Below are 16052 nucleotides of genomic sequence, written 5' to 3'. Positions count from 1 at the left end.
TCACAGTGTTGAAGGCCTTGGAGAGGTCGACAAATGTCATGAAAAGGTCCTGATGTTGTTCACGGTACTTCTCCTGGAGTTGCTGTGCCGCAAGTATCATGTCGACCGTCTCCTGTTCTTTTTGAAGCTGCATTGTGATTCTGGCAGTTCCTCTGTGATGTTGTTCACCAGCATGTGTAGCATCACCTTGGCCACGAACTTGCCGGCCACTGCCAGAAGGGATATCCCCCGGCTGTTGCCGCAGATGAACTTGTCACCCTTGTTCTTATAGATGGTGACAATGTTTCCATCCCGCCACTGTTGGAGGGACAATCTCCAGGTCCCAAACCTCAGTGATGCACTGGTGGACCGTTCTGGTGCAGAAGTAACCTCCCTTCTTAAGTAGTTGTCAGCACCAGGGGTCTTGATGTTCTTGAGGTAATGGAGAGCTGATAACACCTCCTGGAAGGTTGGCAAATGGTTGAAGTCTTGAATGGGTGGACGGACAGGCAGTTCTTCCAGGATGGAGTGGTCTGTAGGAGAGTGCTGATTGAGTAGTGCTTCAAAGTGGTCAGCCCACCTCATCAGGATCTGGTTTTGGTCCTTCAAGTGAGTCAGACCATCGGCTGTTTTCATGGGGGTGATGGAATGACTTCTAGGGCCATAGATAGCTTTAATTGAGTTGTAGAAATGATGCATGCCGTTTTTGTCGACATAAATTTGGATTTCTTGTTTCTTATTCATCCACCGGCGTTGGGGGGACGTATTCTCACCTGGAGTTTAGCCAGTATCATACGGTGATCTGTCCAGCATTCTGCACCCCTCGTGGCAGGTGTCAGCAGGAAGCCATTAGTGTCAGAACGTCTCAACTATGACGTAGTCAGGTGCCAGTGTTTGGAGCGTGGGTGCAGCTATGATGTTTTATATTTGTTCTTCTGCTGGAACAAGGTGTTGGTGACAATGAGATTGTGCTCGGCAGATAGAGTTAGTAGTCTCATGCCATTCTCATTGACCTGGCCTACACCATGACTCCGCTCCATATCCTGTTGTTCTGTCCCACCCTAGCGTTGAAGTCACCCAGCAGAAATATCTTGACATTCCTGGGGATGCGGTGTGACTGGTAGAAGCAGTCCTTTGCCTCATTTTCAGATGGTAACTTGGGTGCGTATGCACTGAGAAGAGTAGCATAATGCATCTTGGTTAAGGGGATACCGAGAGACATGAGTCTTTCACTTATGCCAACTGGTGTTTCGGGGGGCTGAGTGATAGGCTGTTCTTAAAAGTCCCACACCGTGCTGATGTTGTCCAACCGGAGGGTAACCTTTCCAGAAGAAGGTGTAACCTTCTCCCTCCTCTTTCAGGGACCCTTCATCCAGGAACCTGGTCTCACTCAGAGCAGCAATGTCAATGTTTTAGCGCCTTAGTTTGGTAGCAATCAAAGCTGTTCTCCGATGGGGTCTATCGCTATTATCGTCAGTGTCCAAGAGTGTGAGGGCCAACACACTCGCATTGTCGATCCTTGCCATCAAGTTAATGCGCACGTGCACTCACGCGCGTGCGCACACACACACACACACACACACGCACACACATGCGAACCTATATACTGCGACATACACCCTCATCTCTGTCTCACCCTCTCTTTCTGTCTGTCACTCTCACACACACTGATACACACACACACAGTGTCACACACCACACACACCCTCCTCGTTGTGGTGGTTGGGGAGGTGACGTCAGCATCAGCAGGCTGGCTTACTGTTTCTCTGCCGGGCTTAGCCTTCGCCACATCCGCCACATGCCGTGCACAATCTGCTACAGACTGACACACACATGGATACACCAGGTATTATACACATAGCGCTCAATGAGAATGCACTGACACGAGAGGGATATTATATAATGGTGGGCGGTGGGGGAGTAGGACAGGGGGATGACAGTCAGGCAGATGGAAGATGAAGCCATTAAGAAACAGAACAGACAAACCTGCACAACGCTACAACAACGCTGCTCCGCTCTGCTGTATGTGTGTAGTAGATCAGCCTTGATAACAGCTCTGTGGCTGGCTGCTGTTGTTGTGTAGTGTGGGGCTCTTAGCTAGCTCAGCTTCATCACCTGGGATCATAAGCCTGCATGAGGATTTTAGCGTTGTTCTTTTATATGGCTGAGAATGATGATCCTTGGAATAGTATGTGTGGAGAGTTATAGGAATGTGAAATATTAAAATGAATGAGAGTAGATTAGATGAATGAGAATATGCAAGACATGACATGACAGATGTATTTTGGTGTGATTAAGCTGAGCAGATTCCTTGTAGTACACTGTGCAGTGTTTTGTATGAAAAGGATCATATGTGGCTGTACAGTATCTTGATCTTTCATGCCATTTAATTAATTTAGCCTGCCTCTCTATCAGTGTTGACTTTGCCTGAGGAGTATCCTCACACAGCCAGACACACACAACTCAGTATTAGGAAGGTGTTCTTAATGTTTGGTATACTCAGTGTATACGTTCATTACAGTAACCCATTCCCACATTGTTCACCTCGCTGCATGGGTCCAGCCATGTTGGTTCTCTATGGAGCCTTATGCACTATCTTTCAGCCTATAATATGGTATGTAGAGCATTCTAAAGCCTTTACATAGTCCTTATTCCTCCATACAGACTGCTCTGTGAAGAGGCTTGTGTTGTCCAGTACATGGCCACATTAGCATATTGGTCCTCAGAACCTACTTATCTAATATGAGAGAGAGAGAATGAATAAGAATGGAGAGAGAAAGAGAGACTAATAATGGTTAGAGTGCGAGGGAGAGAGAGAGAGAGAGCGAGAGAGAGACTAATAATGGTTAGAGTGCAAGAGAAAAAGAGAGAGAGATGGGGGATGGATGGAGCGGTAGAGGGAGGGAGGACATGATGAGGAGAGATGGCACAAAAGAACATGGCTTTTATGATGTTGGAGAGAGGAGAGGATTCAGAGATGGACAAAGGAAGGAAGGCTCAAGAGGACCGTGTGTGAGCGTGTGTGTGTACCTTGTGAGCGTGCGTGTGTGTGTACTGTGTGAGCGCGTGTGTGTGTGCATGCATCGTGTGTGTGTGATCGAGAGAGAAATGCCAGAGAGAGAGATCAAGAGATGGAGAGCGAGAGAAAGAGATATAGACAGACAGTCCCTGTGAGATGCAGAGATTCTGAGAGGGCGAGAAGAGACAGAAAGACAGAGAGAGTGATACAGAGACAACGAGAGTTTCAGGGGGGAAGAGGGAGAGAGAGGGAGGGAGAGGGGGGAGAGGAAGGGGAGAGATTGGGGAGGGAAGAGTGGGGGGGTGGGAGAGAGAGGGAGAGAAGTCAGGTTTGATGGTCATCATTCTCCATGCTGTTCATGTGCCTGCTGAGACTGGGACTGGCTATGTCACAATGACTGATCCCCGCTGTCTCTCCAGCCCGGATGGAAGTTATTACTGTGTACACACACCCACACCGGTGCTGAGACAGACAAACACCGCCTCATACACACAAACACTGACAACGACATACACAGACACACATTCACATTTCCACCATGCAGACATGAATTTACCCACATGCACACACACACAATTGATCATCTGATTATTTTTAATCTATTACCTCTGTATACTTATTGAACGTTGTTATTTCTCTCTCCATACAGTACTATGAGATGTCCTATGGGCTGAACATAGAGATGCACAAGCAGGTAAGAGAGACGTTACTGTCTTTCAGTATTACTGTGTGTGTTGTCTGTGTCTGGTCTCTTCCAGTAATGGTCTTTACAGGGAGCAGTATAGGGCAGACACCACAGTCACCATCCCTCTCTGACACCAGCCACTGTCTCTGTCTCTCTCACTCACTCACTCACTCACTCACACACACACACACACACACCACACACACACACACACACACACACACACACACACACACACACACACACACACACACACACACACACACACACACACACACACACACACACACACACACACACACACACACACACACACACACACACACACACACACACACACACACACACACACACACACACACACACACACACATACACACCCTCAAACCGGGTGTGTGTGCATGTGTGTTTCACACCCATGAACTGTAGTATTTCTCATCATCTCTGAAAGAGTGTGTTCATTGTAGTAGGGTTTGTGTGTGTGTGTGTGTCATGATCAGCAGAGTCATGGCAGGCACCCCATGTCCCTTTCTTGTTGCAGAGTGCGCGTTGTGGCACATTATCCACTTGACTGACGTCTTCATTCAAGGTGACTTACACGCTCATTCTTCTCCATCGTTACGGACAGCAGTGAAAAGGTCCGGTGGTGTTTAGCAGTCCCCATGCTGGACCCAGATCCAGAGCTAGGCACAGAACCAAACAGACCCAGAACCATAGTGAATATGTGCCATTAGCCAGTAGCCAGGCCGACAGGGTAAAGCTCCACTGTCAGCTCTACTGTTACCACAGAGGAGACGTGAATAGAGATCTGCCTGTGTTACTCCAGAAAGGGGGAGGAAGAATGGGGGGGAGAGAGGGAGGGGAGGAAGAGAGGGGAAGGAGGGAATGAGAGAGGGGGAGTAAGGCTGCTGGCAGGGGACACAGGAGAAGGAAGAAGGAGGGCTGAGACAGGTGATGAGAGAGAAAGAGATACATTTGAGAGAGAACAGAGAGAGGGCGAGGGGGGAATTAGTGTGATATGAGAAAGAAAAATGGGTAGTAAAAAAAGAGCCAGAGAGCGATAGAAAGGATGAGCCAGAGAGAGATACTGTAGAAAGGATGAGCCAGAGAGAGATGCTGTAGAAAGGATGAGCCAGAGAGAGATGCTGTAGAAAGGATGAGCCAGAGAGAGATACTGTACAAAGGATGAGCCAGAGAGAGATGCTGTAGAAAGGATGAGCCAGAGAGAGATACTATAGAAAGGATGAGCCAGAGAGAGATGCTGTAGAAAGGATGAGCCAGAGAGAGATGCTGTAGAAAGGATGAGCCAGAGAGAGATGCTGTAGAAAGGATGAGCCAGAGAGAGATACTGTAGAAAGGATGAGCCAGAAAGAGATGTTGTAGAAAGGATGAGCCAGAGAGAAATACTGTATAAAGGATGAGCCAGAGAGAGATGCTGTAGAAAGGATGAGCCAGAGAGAGATACTGTACAAAGGATGAGCCAGAGAGAAATACTGTATAAAGGATGAGCCAGAGAGAGATGCTGTAGAAAGGATGAGCCAGAGAGAGATACTGTACAAAGGATGAGCCAGAGAGAAATACTGTATAAAGGATGAGCCAGAGAGAGATGCTGTAGAAAGGATGAGCCAGAGAGAGATACTGTACAAAGGATGAGCCAGAGAGAAATACTGTTTAAAGGATGAGCCAGAGAGAAATACTGTTTAAAGGATGAGCCAGAGAGAGATGCTGTAGAAAGGATGAGCCAGAGAGAGATACTGTACAAAGGATGAGCCAGAGAGAGGGTGAAAGTAAAATAAAAAATTAGCGAGAGTGCACTGAGAAATGACAAGGGGAGCTTTGAGCCAAAGCAAGGAATAATGAATCATGAATAGATTTAACAGTATCTGCTCTTAGTTTCTCTCTTCCCAGCCCAGCCGTGTGCCATTACTCTCCTCCTTATCACGTGCGGGGCGTGCTGCTGCCATTAATTGAGCCATCAAGCAGTCACTCGCTTTCTACAGGAGTCACTATTCCCTTTAGCTTCTACTGATCAGGGAGGGATGTGTATAGGTGAGGATTTGGAAGGAATGGGCCGTCTGCCAACAGGGCTACTGATACCAACTGATCTGATAGTATCTGTGTGTGTGTTCTGTCTGCTTCCCTCCCTTCCTGCCGTGGAGATGGTGATCACTGATCAGCCATGGCATCATGGTGGCTTTAAAACAGCAGGCGCAGCACAGCACACACCTTCCTGCCTCACTGGAAGAGAGAGAGAAACACCGAGGGCTTAGTATAATGGAGTTACATATGTAGTGATATATATGTCGGCAGCAATACAGTCATATCATCAAGTGTGATGTTTTAGGTCTGCAGACAGCTAGTTATATATTCCATGCTATATGTTCTCAGAAGACTCAGGGATATGGTGGTATATGTGTACAGGAGGTATGGTGATACATTATGTTCACTGATATCGGTCCTAAGAAGCCTGCAGAAGTAATTTTATATTCACAGATGTACACCGCCCCTGTAGTTCTAGTGATATCTGTCATAAGCAGCCTGCAGTAAGCTAGCTCACAGATATAGGTCCAGGAAAAAGGATTTAAATATTCTGTGGTATACATTATATACTGTATTCAGGGATATTGCCCGACAATATCCTGTATATTTTCAGTCAGGCCTAGAAGGCTCAGTAGATATAGTTAGTGATAACGGCCTACAGAAGGCTAGTTCTATATATCCAGTCAGGTCTAGAAAGCTCAGTAGATATAGTTAGTGATAACGGCCTACAGAAGGCTAGTTCTATATATCCAGTCAGGTCTAGAAAGCTCAGTAGATATAGTTAGTGATAACGGCCTACAGAAGGCTAGTTCTATATATCCAGTCAGGTCTAGAAAGCTCAGTAGATATAGTTAGTGATAACGGCCTACAGAAGGCTAGTTCTATATATCCAGTCAGGTCTAGAATGCCAGTAGATATAGTTAGTGATAACGGCCTACAGAAGGCTAGTTCTATATATCCAGTCAGGTCTAGAAAGCTCAGTAGATATACAGTGCCTTTGGAAGGTATTCACACCCCTTGACTTTTTCCATGTTGTTGTGCTACAGCCTGAATTTAAAATGGATTGAATTGAGATTGTGTCATTGGCCTACACACAGAACCCCATGATGTCAAAGTGGAATTATGTTTTTTTTCATGTTTACAAATGAATAAAAAATGAAGAGTAAAAATGTGTCACTTAATAAGTTGCATGGAGTCACTCTGTGTGCAATAATAGTGCTTAACATGATTTTTGAATCGGTATCTCTCTACCCCACACCAGTAGAGGCTCCGCAGAGGAGGAAGGAGAGAACCAACTCCAGTGAATTTCTATTTGTATTTTTTTAGATAAAACTACTAAATATATTAACGTCACCAAATCATAGATTAAAACAATGTTTTGCTATGAGGTTCTATAGTACCCTCAGCAGCACCCTGTAGGATAGCACCATGGTGTAGCCAGAGGACAGCTAGCTTCTGTCCTCCTCATTGTACTTTGACTTCAATACAAAACCTAGGAGGCTCATGGTTCTCACCCCATTCAATAGACTTGCACAGTAATTATGGTGACTTCCAGAGGATGTCCTCCAACCTATCAAAGTTCTTGCAGCATGAACTGACATGTCCACCCAATCAAAGGATCAGAAAATGAACCTAGTACTGAAAGCATAAGGTACAGCTAGCACTGCAGTGCATACAATGTGGTGAGTAGTTGACTCAAAGAGAGAGAAAATAGTTGAACAGTTTTAAACAAATTAATTTCTTCCAAAATTAAGGAGAAGCGCTAGAGAGAGAGCTAGCTATATTTGGTTCTTGTATTTTTTGTATCTTTCACTTAGCTAGTGAATTCAGCTAGCTAGTTTAGCCTACTCAAACACCTGGCTCAAACAGAGAGGGATGATATGTTAGCTAGCTGGCTATAGCTATCTAACACTGGAACTCTTCAAGTCAAGGTAAGCTTTTGTTTTTATGAATTTATTGCCACTGGGGCCCTCCAGTGTAACTGCTGAACTGCTTATGCAGCCAACTAGTTTAGCCTACTCAAACACCCAGCTCAAACCGAGAGGGCTGCTGTGTTAGCTAGCTGGCTATGACTATCCAACATTGGAACGCTACCAAGTCAAGGTAAGCTTTTAGTTTTATTAATGTATTGCCACCGGGGCATGCTGGTGTAACTGCTAAACTGCTTTCTGACTGTACACTGTACTGCATGATTGTTTACTAACACGTCAGTTCTAGTAGTTCTAGTTGACTATGACGTGACAATGGTGTAGGCTGTGTGTAGCGGATAGCAGTCATGATATGAAGGTTTGGCTTGGAAAGTTTTTTTTTTTTTTTTTGCCTGGTCACAGACAGCTGATGTGTTGTGCACTGAAATGCAAAAAGAAAAGGTGAGAGGAGGAGAACCCATAGATAATTACGAGAAGGAATTATATATGTATATACAGTACAACGAGCAAAGTGATCATACTGTTTCTATGTGACTGCTATGAAAGTGAACTGTGTTTGCGTGTGAGCAGGGGTGTATTCATTCTTAAACTCAACGAAACGGGGATAAACATACCTGAATTTGTCCAATAGATGCTCTCATTTGCAACTGTTAGACTAATGATTACACCCTAGATCAGCTAAATCACAGGAGGCTTCTGAGGGGAGAACTGCTCATGATAACGAAACGGCGCAAATGGAATGGCATCAAACACATGGAAACCATTTGATGTATTTGACACCATTCCACTTGTTCTGTTCCCAGCCATTACCACAAACCCGTTCTCCCCAATTAAGGTGCCATCAACCTCCTGTGAGCTAGATGCCGGCAAGAGTGTGCAAAGCAATATTGATAGTTTTACTGTCTGTCACCTTGTTTACTAAAAATGATCTCGACCTGTGTTGTAAACTTTCATTCATAGGCTAGGTTGTAGCAACCTCATGATGGTTACAGGGAAAATGTATCATGTAAGTAGCCTAACCTATCAATGTTACATTGAACTGGGTGAATGGAATGTGAATGACAGTCATCCCATATGCTGTAATAGAAGTAAGGCCATGCTCATAAAAAAAATATTCATCCTCCCTCATCTTAAACGGCACCGACTGCCACTGCCCAACAAATGCAATTATCTGGTTATCAGTGAATTTCGAACACAGATCCATCCCCATGACCAGGGAGGTTTTCCAATGCCTCACAAAGAACAGCACCTATTGGTAGATGGGTACAAAAAAAGCAGACATTGAATATCCCTTTGAGCATGGTGAAGTTATTAACAACACTTTAGATGCTGTATCAATACACCCAGTCACTAGAAATATACAGGCATACTTCCTAACTCATTTGCCGGAGCAGAAGGAAACAGCTCAGGGATTTCACCATGAGGCCAATGGTAACTAAAACAATTACAGAGTTTAATTTCTGTGATAGGAGAAAACTGAGGAAGGATCAACAACATTGTAGTAACTCCACAATGGAAGCTTGTACAGAATTTAGAAAATGACTGACATTGGATACAAGTATAGACTCAGAGCTAGAAAATTGTATATGGGAACAATGGGAAAGTAATTCTGCTTTGAAAGTTGATAAACTTGTAACCCCACTTCTGAGAAAATGGCCCTTGAAATATTTGGTGCACCTACTGGAGAGCTCTTCTTTGTTTACACCCATTCAGCATCGTTCACACCCTCTTAAGCCTTAGCCCCACCCATCTTTAAGGATTCATGTGGGGCCATGTGCTAAACAGAGTGGGGTAAGGTAGTGTAGTAAACAACCAAAGATTTCAAGACTAAAAGTGGTGAAAGTAGTAGCAGAAATACACTTTATCTAGTCCTTGGCCTATATCCTAATCTGACTTTGGTGCAGGTCATGTTGTTCTTCACATGACCGTTTCTGGTAAACACACAATTTATCAAATCAAAGTTTATTTGTCACATGCGCAGGATACAAGGTTTAAACGGTACAGTGAAATGGTTACTTGCACATTGTATAAATTAAATTGTATAAATTATTAGATGATTCTTACCCAGACACACCTGATGGGTCATGTGAAATAAATGCTATAACCACCCCACAGCCACATCTAGCTAAGTGGATGGGTCACTATTGTCCAGACATGAACACATGTTCATGAAATACAATGGATGACCATAATCACCCCAGACACACCTGGCTAACCTGATGGGTCAGTCATGTAATCATCTGGCAAAGTGTAGTCTTTTGTTTAGATTTGTAGCTAGCTAGCTAAACAATGAACCTAACAGTGCTTTTCAACTGGGAACTTTGAAAAATATGAGGTCAAATCATGACGTCGTCAGTGATCTTCATGTCTGAAAGTCAGGGCTCTAGAAAGTGGCCCGAGTTCAATGCAAATGGCTTTCTGAGATATGAATAATATTACTACGCAGATCATACACGTAACGTTATCTAGCAAGCCAGCCAGCTAATGTTAGCTGACAAGCTAATAGTACGCTTTAACTTGCAATGAAAACGACTTTGACAAAATTAGAAACGTATAATATCCGAAAATGTAGCTAGCTAGACATGGATGAATGCTTCTCCCTCTTTGTCACGGATGCCATGGTTGCCCTTAGTTTGAAGATGTAATCTGGAGACAGGTGTTTTATACAACAGCCTTCTCTATGTTCTCTTTTCAACTCCCTTCGCATATTTTCAATCAAACGCCATCATTTTTTCCATCTCCTTAGCTATCATAATCTGCTTCCACCAGGCATTCAACTGATTTCAAAGCTCGGTCAACTTCTTCCGTCACAACAACACTGTTGATCCACAATTCTTCCCAATCACTGTCATCAGAAGACTACAATATCTGCTTCAGCCAGCAGCATACCACCCTGCATACCACTGCTGGCTTGCTTCTGAAGCTAAGCAGGGTTGGTCCTGGTCAGTCCCTGGATGGGAGACTAGGTGCTGTCTGAAGTGGTGTTGGAGGGCCAGTAGGAGGCACTCTATCCTCTGGTCTAAAAAATATTGCATTGCCCCAGGGCAGTGATTGGGGACACTGCCCTGTGTAGGGTGCTGTCTTTTGGATGGGACGTTAAACGGGTGTCCTGACTCTCTGAGGTCATTAAAGGGCACATGCCGTAAGAGTAGGGGTGTTAACCCCGGTGTCCTGGTTAAATTCCCTATCTGGCCCTCAAAACCATCACACTCACCTAATAATCCCCAGTTTACAATTGGCTCATGTCCAACCCAGCCATTATCTCAGCCAATCATGGCTAACTGGAAGGTTCCTGTCTTTTTCCGTGACTAAACCAACTAGGCTCATAATTTTAACGATTTTATTCGTACTTACAGATAACATACAAGTTAGTAATTAAGGCAAATTAAAGTTCACATGTTCCAGAAGGCATTTCTGCCCAAAAATGCATTTTGATACTAAAATAAAGGTTTATGTTCAAATGCCTTTCCTGTGAAGTAGTGATGTGCAACATATGCGTCGTTTCCTGAAACGAGTCACAAATATTTTAAAACATTCATCTTGTTTGCAATCAGGCACTAAAGTAAAACTGCAAAAAATGTGACAAAGAAGTTAACTTTATGTCCTGAATACAAAGCATTATGTTTGGGGCAAATCCAACACGACACCTCACTGAGTACCACTTTTCATCTTTTCAAGCATGGAGGTGGCTGCGTCATGTTATGGGTATGGTAGCCATCAGCAAGGACTAGTTATTTTAAATCAAAATGGAATAGAGCTAAGCACAGGTCAAATCCTAGAGGAAAACCTGACTCAATCTGTGTTCCAACAGACACTGGGAGACACCTTCTAGCAGGTAAGGAGTTGCTTACCAGGACAACATTGCACGTTGTCTAGCAATAATCAACAACCAACTTAACAGAGCTTGAAGAATTAAAAAAAGAATAATGTGCAAATATTGCCCAATCCAGGTGTGCAAATCTCTTAGAGACATCCCAGAAAGACTCACAGCTGTAATCACTGCCAACAGTGATTCTAACATGTATTGTTGACTCAGGGGTGTGAATACTTATGTAAATGAGATTTCAGTATTTCATTTTCAATACATTTGCAGACATTTAAAAAAAAACTTTGTTATTGTGTGTAGACTGGTGAGAGACAAAAAAATCTATTTTGAATTCAGGCTATAACACATCAACATGTGTAATAAGTCAGGAGGTATGAATACTTTCTGAAGGCACTGTAGGTAGTGATTACTGCCTATGGAAGGCTGGGGGTGTGGGTGATGTTTTCAGAGTTGCTCTGCTCTATCCCCAGTAGACTCCTAAGGACAGATGAAGCAGCTGGCGTGCCTTCCTGTTCCATCTGTGTGTGTGTGTGTGTGTGTGTGTGTGTGTGTGTGTGTGTGTGTGTGTGTGTGTGTGTGTGTGTGTGTGTGTGTGTGTGTGTGTGTGTGTGTGTGTGTGTGTGTGTGTGTGTGTGTGTGTGTGTGTGTGTGTGAGAGAGTTAGAGACCGAGAAAGTGAGAGGGTTTTATAAAAAGTGTGTGAGTGTGTGTGCTCTAGCATCTGCATAATATGAATGTGTGTTTGTTCGCTCATGCCTAATTACCGCTAGCTATGTGCGCAGACAGCCCAGTGCATGTTTATATGTAGTTCATATTAATTCACATCCTCCTCTGGTTGTGCTTGGCTGGCGTTATGACCTGAATCCAGAGGTGTGTGTGTAACAGACCTCATTTAGGGAGGGAGGGAGATTCCCAGGGAGCTAGTCTTTTAGCATAATGGGTTTGTCACTCGATCAAAAGGCATCTGAGTAGCTGCACACGCCCTGCTGGGTGTTTGTGTGTGAGCCCATCTGTGTTTATGTGTACGTGTGTGAATGCATCTGTGTGTATGTGTACGTGTGTGAATGCATCTGTGTGTGTGTGTGTCTACAGGTGTGTGCACATGCAAGCCTGTTTATATATGCGTGTGAGACTGAAAGCATAAACAAATGTCTGTGTTTGCCTGCGTGTGTGTGCCAGTATGTTACTGCGTTTGTACGGTATGGTACACTCCTTTGTTGTGTGTGTACTACCACAGTGTATATGTGTGTGTGCTTCCACATTGTGTGTATGTATCTTTTCTATGTGTGTGTGTGTGTGTGTGTGTGTGTGTGTGTGTGTGTGTGTGTGGACAGTGTACGGGGCTAGCGGTGTACTGTATAATTGCTTTGTGGTGGACAGGAGTTTAAAGCTGAAGCAGTCTGTCAGGCCAAGCTGGTAAGTTGGCAGTGTGTGAATATGAATGTCAGAGTAATGGGTAAGCACATTACTGTATATTGCTGGGGAGCCTAGGAGAGATATTGTTAAAAACTCTGGGACCCAGGCAGAAATTTGTCTGCAGGACTGCATTTTTACAGATGCCCTATAAAGGCCTCTCTGTCTGCTTAAGAGCCTGTGTGTGCGTGTGTGTGTGTGTGTGTGTGTGTGTGTGTGTGTGTGTGTGTGTGTGTGTGTGTGTGTGTGTGTGTGTGTGTGTGTGTGTGTGTGTGTGTGTGTGTGTGTGTGTGTGTGTGTGTGTGTGTGTGTGTGTGTGTGTGTGTGTGTGTGTGTGTGTGTGTGTGTGTGTGTGTGTGTGTGTGTGTGTGTGTGTTGTGTTTAACTATCCTTGTGGGGACCAGATGTACCCATAAGGATATTAAAACAAAGTGGAGACATTTAGCTATTTTAGGTTTGGGGTTACAATTAGGGTTAGGTTTAGTTTTAGGGTTAAAGTTAGGTTTAGGGAAAATAGGATTTTGAATGGAAATAAATGTTTTGGTCCCCACAAAGATAACTGTTTGTTGGTTCTCACTCTGTGAGTCTGCTTACATATAGCACCAATCAACAGTTTGGACACACCTACTCATTCAAGGGTTTTCCTGCATTGTAGAATAATAGTGAAGACATCAAAACTATGAAATAACACAAATGGAATTATGTAGTAACCAAAAAAGTGTTGAACAAATAAAAATATATGAAATATTTCAGATTCTTCAAAGTAGCCACCCTTTGCCTTGATGACAGCTTTGCACACTCTTGGCATTATCTCAACCAGCTTCATGAGGAATGCATTTTCCAACAGTCTTCAAGGAGTTACCGCATATGCTGAGCACTTCTTGGCTGCTTTTTCTTCACTCTGCGTTCCAACTCATCCCAAACCAGATCAGGTGATTGTGGAGGCCAGGTCAAATGATGCAACACCATGACTCTCCTTCTTGGTCAAATAGCCCTTACACAGCCTGGAGGTGTGTTGGGTCATTGTCCTGTTGAAAAACAAATTATAGTCTCACTAAACGCAAACCAGATGGGATGGCGTATTGCTGCAGAATGCTGTGGTAGCCATGCTGCTTAAGTGTGCCTTGAATTCTAAATAAATCCCTGATGGTGTACCTATCATAGCCTCCCCCACACCATCACACCTCCTCCTCCATTCTACATTGTGGGAACCACACATGCAGAGATAATCCGTTCACCTACTCTGCTTCTCACAAAGACACGGCAGTTGGAACAAAAGATCCCAAATTTGGACTGATCAGACCAAAGGACAGATTTCCACCGGTCTAATGTCCATTGCTCGTGTTTCTTGGCCCAAGCAAGTCTCTTCTAATTATTGGTGTCCTTTAGTAGTGGTTTCTTTGCAGCAATTTGATGATGAAGGCCTGATTCACACAGTCTCCTCTGAACAGTTGATGTTGAGATGTCTGTTACTTGAACTCTGTGAAGCATTTATTTGGGCTGCAATCTGAGGTGCAGTTAACTCTAATGAACTTATCCTCTGCAGCAGAGGTAACTCTGGTTCTTCCTTTCCTGTGGCAGTCTTCATGAGAGCCAGTTTCATCATAGCGCTTGATGGTTTTTGCAACTGCACTTGAAGAAACTTTGAAAGTTCTTGAAATATTCCTGATTGACTGACCTTCATGTATTAAAGTAATGATGGATTGTCATTTCTATTTTCTTACACTATTTGAGCTATTATTGCCATAATACGGACTTGGTCTTTTACCAAATAGGACTATCTTCTGTATATCCCCCTACCTTGTCACAACACAACTGACTGGCTCAAACGCATTAAGAAGGAAAGAAATCCCACAAATTATATTTTAACAAGGCACACCTGTTAATTGAAATGCATTCCAGGTGACTACCTCATGAAGCTGGCTGACAGAATGCCAAGAGTGTGCAAAGCTGTCATCAAGGCAAAGGGCGGCTACTTTTAAAAATCTCATATAAAATATTTTCTGATTGTTCAACACTTTTTTGGTTACTACATGATTCCATATGTGTTATTTCATAGTTTTGATGTCTTCACTGTTATTCTACAATGTAGAAAATAGTAAAATAGTATGTTTGCTTTACTGCTCTCCTTTCCTCTTTCCCTCTGTGTGTTTCTCTTCCTCCTCTTCCCGAATAGAGGGTCCATCAATCAGAGAGGATGGAAGGGGGGCTGCTGGCTCAGCGCCAGGAAGAGGGGCTGCCCAGAGGGGAGGGAAAGTGGGAGGGAGAGAGAGAGGAAGGGGGGGTTGTGAACAGGATGAGGAGAGAAAGAGACCAACTGCACAGAGGAAAGAGAAAGATAGACAGAGAGTCTAAGTGCACAGAGAGAAAGAGTGAGAGAAAGAATAGGTGAGGGAGAAAGAGATCAGTTATTTTATTGATCTGTGGCTGTGACCACAACCAGTGGCTCATTAGTGCATCATTGGTCACTAATATTTGTCTTAAAGTGTTTGCAGAGAGAGGAGAGCAGTTCCATTACATGCTGACTACACCGCTCGCCGCGCGTGCGTTGCAAAATAAATGTACACATACATGTTATTCAATCATTGCACCCAGACTGCTCACGCGACAATGAGTGTCTGCGTTGCCAAGCGCTAAAACAGAAGTCAGTTCTATTTGTGACGCTGAATGCGTGGTCAGCGTCACAAGTCCTGCCTCCCATGGTTTATAGAAGCAGATTGGGTGATTGAAAGATGAACTGCGGTCGGTCGGTAGTGGTAATACACCTTATTATGAAAGTTGATGCCAATCGCTATATAAAGTCCAAAGAAGAAAAAGAAAACGTTTTGGTTGACCGTTTAATGTGTGGATTAATTGTCGGAGAAGAGGACCTTGTGCATTTCAGGTAAAATAACAACTCAACATGTATATCCCAGGACAAATTAGCTAGCAACAGCAAGCTAGCTAAATAGGACAAATTAGCTAGCAACTGCAAGCTAGCTAGCTAAATTGCCATAAATGTTTAATTTATTTTCGACCTGTCCCCAAATTAATAGAATTGGTTCAGAGTTTGATTTGATATTTCAACTTGCGTGTTGGGATCGCTTTTGTGTCGGGACAAAATCAATTTGCTCACGATGGCGCAGACCCATGTCCTGTCCTGTCTGGGCATGGTGTTTGGCAG

At 43.9% G+C, this 16052-nt stretch overlaps 1 protein-coding gene across 2 annotated transcripts in view; it reads left to right on the top strand.

The window, feature by feature from the left end:
* The window catches only part of LOC112236020 (transducin-like enhancer protein 4), an 86049-nt gene that overhangs the window by 27589 nt on the left and 42408 nt on the right, over positions 1-16052 (top strand). For both annotated transcript variants that reach the window (XM_042306406.1, XM_042306363.1), the window contains exon 4: positions 3648-3692. In XM_042306406.1, the coding sequence (XP_042162340.1) occupies positions 3648-3692 (45 nt within the window). The remainder of the gene's footprint in view (positions 1-3647; positions 3693-16052) is intronic.

This window comes from Oncorhynchus tshawytscha, linkage group LG01, assembly GCF_018296145.1.
Source record: "Oncorhynchus tshawytscha isolate Ot180627B linkage group LG01, Otsh_v2.0, whole genome shotgun sequence".
In the NCBI taxonomy this organism is placed as follows: domain Eukaryota; kingdom Metazoa; phylum Chordata; class Actinopteri; order Salmoniformes; family Salmonidae; genus Oncorhynchus; species Oncorhynchus tshawytscha.
The sequence above is the reverse complement of the archived record's forward strand: the minus strand, read 5'-3'. Positions and strand labels throughout refer to the sequence as shown.